Source organism: Macrobrachium nipponense, chromosome 1 (assembly GCF_015104395.2).
Source record: "Macrobrachium nipponense isolate FS-2020 chromosome 1, ASM1510439v2, whole genome shotgun sequence".
NCBI classification, from domain to species: Eukaryota; Metazoa; Arthropoda; class Malacostraca; order Decapoda; family Palaemonidae; genus Macrobrachium; species Macrobrachium nipponense.
This window is the reverse complement of record NC_087200.1, coordinates 35,411,006-35,420,219: the sequence shown is the minus strand read 5'-3', so window position 1 is coordinate 35,420,219 and position 9,214 is coordinate 35,411,006. Positions and strand designations below refer to the sequence as shown.

The 9,214-nt window shown below is 50.1% G+C and overlaps 1 protein-coding gene across 1 annotated transcript in view; it reads left to right on the top strand.

Moving 5' to 3' along the window:
• Positions 1 to 6,436: 6,436 nt before the first annotated feature.
• LOC135219231 (protein C12orf4 homolog) overlaps positions 6,437 to 9,214 on the top strand; it is a 116,787-nt gene continuing 114,009 nt past the window's right edge. The window contains exon 1 of the mRNA XM_064255824.1: positions 6,437 to 6,638. Within this exon, the coding sequence (XP_064111894.1) occupies positions 6,470 to 6,638 (169 nt within the window). The 5' untranslated portion in view covers positions 6,437 to 6,469. The remainder of the gene's footprint in view (positions 6,639 to 9,214) is intronic.

Below are 9,214 nucleotides of genomic sequence, written 5' to 3'. Positions count from 1 at the left end.
AAGGGTGTAGGGGGCAAGAGTGTAGATTTGATTTGCGCTGTAATGAGTGTGAAAGCTTAGATGATTTGCAATGGAAGACGTATGAATCCTACGTTAAGAAGTTAGAACGTGATAGGATTAGGAGGTCTTCCTCCAGGAGTAAGTCGGGTAGCAGACAGGGTATTAATGTATCCCCTTCTAACCCTCCTTTAGAATTTGTGTCTCCTAACCCTGTAGTGTTGCCTTCGGGCCCTCAAGTGGTGTCTGCGGAGGGTAATGCCCTTTCGCTTATTCTAGATTCATTGAAGACGCTTGAATCTAAAGTGCTGGCCCTTGAAAACAGGCAAAATAAGTGCAGTGATAGTGCCCCTAGTGAAGTGGAGGGGGCGTCAGATCGGCCCTATAGCGCCTCTAGGCTGGGACCTCTGCCGGACTCCCAGGACTCAGGGAGAGGGCATGTCGAAGGCCGAAGGAGGGTTACGGGGAACCCCCACCGATCTGGCGTCCCTTCAGCAGTTCCTGTGGACGCTTCCCAGGCTGCTAAGGAGCGTGCTCGAGCACGTATCCTTAAGGATTGTTTTCTCGTCTTCCGACGCGTCCTCCCCGCGCAAGGGGTTGGAATCTCGATCGGATTCGCGACCTCTGAAGAGGACTCTTCAAGAGCTGGACGCTTCACGTCATGCTATGTCTGAGTGGCATTCTTCTCCGGAAAGCGTAGCCTTTCCGCCCCAGAAGAAGTATAGGACGTCATCCGACGATGACGCCCTCGAGCGCCCCAGTCGCTCTAGAGCCAAGGCTGTTCTTGGGAGAAGGAAGAAGGCGTCCCCTCGCCCCTCTCCTTCTCGCAAGCGCAGCTCGTCTCCGCGTAAGGAGACATCTCAGACGGAGATCATCATTGCGATGCAGCGGCAACTGGACGCTTTACTGAAACAGAAGGAGACGGTCCCGCGTCGAAGGAAAGACGATAGACTGCTATCAAGAGATCTAAGCAGTCTTCTCCAATGGCTCCTTTTTTCGTCCCCGTCTTCTGATATTTCGCCCTCTAGACGTCGTTTTGCTCCCCAGGGTTCATCTAGAGGTGACGTTAGACGCCAAGTTAGAGAGAGTTCTCTGCATGCTCCTCTCCCTTCCCGTAGAGAGGACGCTCGGCGTTCCGACTTCGACGCTTCTGCTGACGACGATTTGCGCTCTGCACCTCTTCGACATGTCAGTGTTGACGCTCAACGTTATGTTAGTCGGGCAGTGGATCAAGTTTCTTTTGCTGACGTTCGGAAGGACGCTTCGCGGGACGGTAGAAGAGTCTCTTTGATGGACGCTCCGTTGGACGCTTCGCTGGACGCTCCGTTGGACGCTGATTTGGACGCTCGAGAGAACGCTACATTGGACGCTCAGATGGACGCTCGTAGACGTTCTAGTAAGACCTCTGTGGACGCGAATGTGGAAGTTCGCTGTCACTCGGATGTGGTTCCCGAGCCTTTGGCACGTTCGCCTCTTATAGGTACTCCTGATCCTGTTACTGTTAAGGATCCGTTACCCTCGTCTTCCTTTCATCGTTCAGATAGGAGACTTGGAGCTAAAGGACTTCTGCCTCTTCCTTCGGACTTGCACTCGGGTAGGGAAGAAGGAGAACTTAGCGGTTCTTCGGAGGATGTTGATGATGATCAACCTGCTACGTCTGCCTCGTCAGATTATCAAGTTTTGGCACGACTACTTCGTGATTCGTTTGGCGATACTTTTCAGCCAGCTGCTCCTCCTTCTCAGTTTTCGTCGTCGAAGACAAGTAAGTCTCCAGGTTTCGTGAAGATGAAGACGTCGTTATCTACGAAAAGAGCTTTCCGGAAGGTAAACGCCTGGATGGAGTCTAGGAAAGCAAAAGGAAGAACTACTTTCGCCCTGCCTCCGTCTAGACTTAGCGGTAAGGCAGGGATGTGGTATGAGACAGGCGAGGAATTAGGATTGAAGGTTCCTACGTCGGCTCAAGGTGATTTCGCCAGCGTGGTGGATGCCTCAAGGAGGGCCCTTTTAGCATCGGCTAAGGTTTCTTGGACGACTTCCGAACTGGACCATCTTTTGAAGGGACTTTTTAGGTCCTTAGAAGTTTTCAACTTTTAGACTGGTGTCTTGGAGCCTTAGACAACCAATCTCGTAAGCCAGACTCGATCAGCTTGGGGGAGCTGTCCAGTGTATTGTCATGCATGGACAAGGCCGTCAGGGATGGCTCAGAGGAGTTAGCCTCTCATTTTTCAGCAGGGGTTCTTAAGAAAAGGTCGCTTTATTGCAACTTCGCGGCTAAGTCTGTCTCTCCCGCTCAGAGGACAGAACTTTTGTATGCTCCCTTCTCGAGTCATCTCTTCCCCCAAGCTATGGTGAAGGATCTGGCAGTGAGTCTGCGGAGAAAGCCACACAAAGCACCACCTGTTGGCTCAGTCTTCGAGACGTCCGGCTGGCCCTTCAACATCGTCTGGAACGCAACAGTTTAGAAAGCAGAAGCCCTTTCGTGGAGGGACTTCCGCTAGATCGTCTCCTCGAGGAAGAAGCCTTCCTAGAGGTAGAGCCCCTTCCAAGTCTAGGGGTAAGAAGTGAGAGATCGTGCCTTCAGTCACCGGTAGGAGCCAGGCTGCAGTTGTTTGCAGAAGCCTGGAGAGTAAGAGAGGCAGACACCTGGTCTCTCGACGTCATAGAGAAGGGTTACAAGATCCCTTTCATAAAGCCGCCCCCGTTGACTTCCACTCCCAGGGACTTGTCCCCATCGTATCCGCTAACAAAGCGAAAGATTCTTTTCGACCTGCTCGAGCAGATGCTCGAGAAAAGAGCAGTGGAACAGGTTTTAGACCTGGCAACGCCAGGATTTTACAACAGATTGTTTCTTGTACCGAAACAATCGGGAGGGTGGCGGCCCGTCTTGGATGTAAGTCGTCTAAACCTCTTTATAGAGAAGCAGAGGTTCAAGATGGAGACACCTCAGTCAGTTCTGGGGGCCTTAAGACCTGGAGATTGGATGGTATCACTCGACCTACAGGACGCCTACTTTCACGTCCCGATACATCCCCAATCGATGAAGTACCTTCGGTTTGTATTGAAAGGGAAGGTCTTTCAATTCAGGGCTCTTTGTTTCGGACTGAGTACGGCCCCTTTTATCTTCACCATCTTAATGAAGAACGTGGCGAGGTGGCTCCATCTTTCCAACATCAGAATCTCGCTCTATCTAGACGACTGGCTCATACGAGCCTCCTCGCAGACCCGGTGCCTGAAGGATTTGAAGACGACTCTGTCTTTAGCTGCGTCCCTGGGACTTCTGGTGAACTTCGAGAAGTCACATCTGACCCCAACACAGTCCATCGTGTATCTGGGGATTCAGATGGATTCAGTGGCTTTTCGGGCTTTTCCGTCCCAGGAACGTCAGCAACAAGGCATAGAAAAAGTGTCAGCCTTTCTAGGGAAAGATTCATGCTCGGTGAGGGAATGGATGAGTCTGCTGGGGACCATTTCCTCGCTGGAGAAGTTTGTTTCCCTGGGGAGGCTACACCTCCGACCTCTTCAGTTCTTTCTGTCGGACTGCTGGACAGAAAAGGACAACTTCGACATGAAGTTAAACATCTCGGAAGAGGTGAAGAACCATCTAAGATGGTGGCTCGATCCGTGGAAGCTGTCAGAGGGCGTATCCCTCAAGCTTCAGAACCCCGACCTAGTGTTGTTCTCCGACGCGTCATCCACGGGGTGGGGAGCAACTCTAGGGGGGGAGGAAGTGTCAGGTACCTGGAGAGGGGAACAGGTAACCTGGCATATCAACTTCAAAGAGCTGGCAGCGGTTCAATTAGCGCTCCAGTTCTTCCAGAACAAAGTCTCCCGTCGTGTGGTTCAGATCAACTCGGACAACACCACAGCCCTGGCATACTTGAAGAAACAAGGAGGAACACACTCTCGCTCCCTGTTTTCTCTAGCGAAAGAGATCCTACTTTGGGCGAAGGAGAGAGAAGTCACAATATTGACAAGATTCATTGCCGGAGTCGAGAACGTCCGGGCAGATCTCCTCAGTCGACAAGGACAGTTATTGCCGACAGAGTGGACTCTCAATCAAGAAGTATGCCAGGAACTGTGGGGTCTTTGGGGATGCCCCTTAGTGGACATCTTCGCAACATCAAGGACGGCGAGACTTCCTCTGTATTGCTCCCCGGTTCTCGATCCGGGAGCAGTAGCAGTAGACGCCCTTCTATGGGATTGGACGGGCCTGGATCTCTACGCTTTTCCCCCCTTCAAGATCCTGGGGGAGGTGATGAGAAAATTTGCAGCATCGGAGGGGACGAGGTTGACCTTAATCGCCCCCTTTTGGCCCGCAGCGATCTGGTTCACAGAGGTGATGTTCTACCTAGTGGATTATCCGAGATCTCTTCCGTTAAGGAGAGATCTACTCAAACAGCCCCACTTCGAGAGGTACCACAAAAACCTCTCCGCTCTGAGTCTGACTGCGTTCAGACTATCCAAAAGTTGGCCAGAGCGAGAGGTTTTTCGAAATCAGTGGCTAAAGCTATCGCCACCGCGAGGAGACCATCATCAATCGCGGTTTACCAATCGAAGTGGGCAGCCTTTAGAAGTTGGTGTAAGAGAAAAGGAGTTTCCTCTACCACTACCTCTGTGAGCCAGATCGCCGACTTCTTGCTTTATCTGAAACAAGATCTAAAGTTGGCAGTGTCAACTATTAAAGGCTACAGAAGCGTTCTATCTGTAGTCTTTCGCCATAGAGGTCTTGATCTCTCTAACAATAAGGATCTCCATGATCTATTGAGATCTTTCGAGACGACCAAGGTACCACTACCGAAGCTACCTTCGTGGAACCTGGATGTGGTCCTAAAATATTTGATGTCAAATCGTTTTGAACCCCTTTCATCTTCGTTTCTACGAGATTTGACGAAGAAATCTGTATTCCTAACTGCTCTGGCGACGGCGAAGAGAGTTAGCGAAATACAGGCTATCAGCAAACACGTCGGTTTCAAAGGGCATAATGCAGTCTGCTCTTTGAATATGTCGTTTCTGGCCAAAAACGAAAACCCTTCCAATCCGTGGCCTAGAACATTCGAGATCAAGGGTATGGCAGAGATCATTGGTCAAGAGCCAGAAAGAGTCCTGTGTCCTGTTAGGGCTCTTAGAGAGTATATTCGTAGAACGAAGGATTGCCGAGGTTCTGCAGAGAACTTATGGTGTTCGGTCAAGAGACCAAACATGCCCATGTCCAAGAATGCACTGGCATTCTTTTTAAGAAACACCATTAAAGAGGCGCACGCTTCTTGCAAAGACAGTGACTTGAAGATACTTAAAGTTAACGCGCACGAAGTAAGGGCTATTTCGACCTCAATAGCCTTTCAGAAAAACATGGCTCTTAAAGACATTTTAAGTGCTACTTTTTGGAGGAGTAACTCAGTGTTCGCCTCGCACTACCTACGGGAGGTGAGAACGACCTATGAAAGCTGTTACTCTCTCGGACCATACGTCGCCGCAGACACTATTTTGGGGGCAGGAGGTAGCACTCATCCTTTCCCATAGAAAAGGGTAGGTGAGTTTTTAATATTTGTATGTTTATGGTTGTAGGGTCGGCTGCCGAGTACAGTCGTCCCTTCCTTTAGCCTTTGGTATATGGGAGTTTGTTGTTAGGCTAACTTAGGTGGTGGTTTTTGCCTCGTTGCCCTCGGAAGTATGGTCATGGTCTAGTCACATTGTTGTCCCGTCCCCGTTGACAGATCATCTAGAGCGCACCAACTACATAGGTCACTACCTTGTGGTAACTCTAGTGAAGCAGAAGCAGGCTTGGGTGACAGTAATCACGAAGTCAGCTATGCTAACAGGTAAGGAACCAAGATGTCAATCATATACATTTATATGTTTTCTAAAATCCTTTTTCTGTCTCTCCCACCGCCAAAGGTGGGATTCAGCTATATATATATCTGACAGGTAAGTTTCATGAACAAAATGATATTGTTAAGATACAATAAAGTTTGTTCATACTTACCTGGCAGATATATATAATTTTAGTACCCACCCACCTCCCCTCAGGAGACAGTGGAGATAGAAATCTGATAGAAAATGGGAATAGTTCCTGATACCCGCCTCCCAGCGGCGGGAATGGGTACTAACCACCCTAACTCCCACTACGTGTGTCGTAAGTTTTAGAAATTCTGTCGGACTTCAGAGAATACAGCTATATATATATCTGCCAGGTAAGTATGAACAAACTTTATTGTATCTTAACAATATCATATTTTCGTATGTAGAGCCCAAAAATCTTCGTATTTGCTTTTGTAACTTGAATTTTTCGTATGTCGAGATACCACTGTATTACACAGCTGCATATTTTTCTCTGAATCAACTGTTTACATTAGAATTTCCAGTAGATTTAAATTTATTAGAGTAATTTTACTTTGTTTGTATGTATTCTCACTTCCATGGATTTGTAGATTATATTGTATATTTTTCTCTCTCTCACTCCACAGTATACAAGATGGTTGCTGCAATGAGAGTAGAAGACTGCATATGTGAAGTAACGCTTGGAAGTGAACCAAGGACAATAATAGTGCGCGTTCCAATTGCGATACCTTCCAACATTTGTCATGTAGAACTTGCTCATCGACTAGTACAGCATCATAATATTCCCATAAATTTACATTCAGGTTTGTATTTAGACAGGTTGTGTCTTCGGGCAAGGATAATAAAAAGTTGAGATTTGAGCTTTGTTTGTTAGGCCAAGTTGAAAATTTTGATTGACCATGAAATATTAAGGGTGTAGGTAAATGCTTCATAGAGTTTTTTGTGGGACATAATTCCATATTACAATAATCAATAGGCGTTTTAGCATGAAAAATTTACCTTGCCTTGTAAATATAAAATTGAGAATATGAATACTGTGCAACCATGTACAGTATTCTTTTATGATTTTTTGTTGTTGTTGTATTATTTTCTTAACATTAATTGGTGACTTCATGGGTAGAACCAGTGAGTAAAAGTTTTTTCTTGGCATTCGTATTGGCCATCTTCCAGGACAAATAAGTATTGAAAACACAAACAAATAAGTTGTCAGCTGCTCTCAGCTTATCAAGCTAGTGATGACTGTTAAATCCATTCTGCATCTCCAAGCTGGTCTTACTTTTTCCAGTTTATATGAAGTGCAAATCATTTCAATGTAAAGATTTTCTGAGTTAGTTTTGATCAGTTAGACCTGTTTGTTCCGATACGTATACAAACCCTCGGTCCTTTAACAATAGGAAGGTACTTAGTGGCAGCTGAACCGGTTGTAAGCTTCGAACAAGGGGGTTTGGTAGTTAACTACTTGTACGGCAGTTGGCGGTCAGCTCGACTGCGAGGAGAGGAGTCACTTTACTTTCGGCCGCGCTGGTGGATAGACGTGCTGCTCGCCTCTCTGCCTGCTTTCAAGTCGTATGCTTGGTTTTCTTCACACCGTGAAGGCTTTTCTCTTTTTCTCTCACTTAGTGTGCATGTGCAAAGCTTACATAACTACGTGTCTGTCTTTTGTATATTCATACGCAAGTGATAGTGAATTATTATGGATTCCCAAGAGGTGGAGAGACCCCCTCGCTCCCCCATCAGCTGCAGATTGTGGCCTGGTGTTGGGGGCCGTAAGTGTGGGGCCTTTCGGTCCTCTGTAGAGGTAGACCCTCATGAATTGTGCACTCGGTGCCGAGGGCGAGAATGCTCTCGCACCGAACCATGTGATGTTTGTGTTGTATGGTCGGAGGAGCAGTGGGAGCGCTATGGAGGGAGGAAGAAACCGCATAAGCCGGCCAGGGAGTCATCGGAGGGTTCTCCAGTTATGTACTCCCTTGGTCACGGACACGTCTTCATCCTTTCTCCCTCCATCTCAGCTCCCTCATATGGCTCCTTCTCCTTTGGGGGGGAGTATCTTGCTCCTTCTCCTCTCTCAATCAGTCGAGCGTGGAGGAGGGGGCTAGGTACCCCGATGTTCAGTTGTATTCGGGGTCGTCCGTTCGCTCAGGGTGGGAACTGTCCCCCCCCACCGGGCGAAGGGAAACCCCCCTCTTACTAACCTAACTCTGCTTCCTTCCTCAGATCTGCTTGCCACGGGGGACTATCTCGGCCAGGCCTGGTACTCGCTGGGGCTCCAGGGGACTCCGAGTGTTCAGGGGCTGCTGAGTCATCTGGCGAGAGGGGCCAGGCCGGTAACTCGTAGCCCAACCACCACGACAACCATGACAGTATCCACGCATGGCTACGCTGCTCCACCACACCTGGTTTACACCCAGCACGTTGCCATCCATGGTTACCCCGACAGCTGCTGTTCAGGCGCCGCTGCCGGAGGTGAAGAGGTATACTATGACGCCGCCGCTTGGTTTTGCCGCTCTTGCTCCAGCCCCTGACTTACGGTGTCCCAAGAGCTCTCCCCTGGACCGGCCTCCAGTACAGAGGATGCCGCTGGTTCCTGCCCCGCCTCCTGTTCCTTCGGGAATGGGGCCCGTCTCTCCTTCCGCAAGGAAGAAGACGGGGACCGGAGGAGTGCCAGCTAACACCGGTACCTCCTCGCCTGGCGCCAGAGGTTCTGCCTCGGTGCCAGGTACCGTCACGGCCTCTCGTTCGCGAGAGGTACCGAGTGTACGGTCACCTGCGGGTGACTGCGCAGCCAAGATCTAGGCAACCGAGTCCACTCAGCGCCAGGATCCCAAGCACGGAGCGGATGACTGGCGGGAGTCGCCCAGGTGATTCCCACCAGGCCAGCGATCGCTCTTGTGGCGATCCGCTGTTACCTAGGGTTGACGCAACGGTCTCAGACCGGCCGTGGGCTGAGGCGAGGAAGCGGTCCCCTCGGTCGCCTGGACCCGTTTTGGATGGTCCAAGCGGCTCTGAGGACAGGCCTCGCTCCCTCCATGACAGCAGACTCTGCTGGTCCCCGGACCGCCACTCCTACCGGTACTGGGCAGAGACGGGGACGAACAGCAGCTCTTCTGATGCTCGGGACCGTCGCCGCTGTTCTCGGTACAGCTGCTCTCCCCGGGATAGCCACTCAACCAGGCCTGCAGCTCGATCGCCTGCAGCCCCCCAGCACACCGATTCTACCGGTGGGCGAGGGGGGAGCGTCAGGTCTACCTCTCCTATCCCTTCAACTTCCTCGGGCTGCACCGGGAAGAGCGAGGCGATTAGGAGTGATCGCGAAGGGCGCGCTCCTCGCGATCCCGCCACGACACCCTATAAACCTGACACGGTCCTGGGACCAACC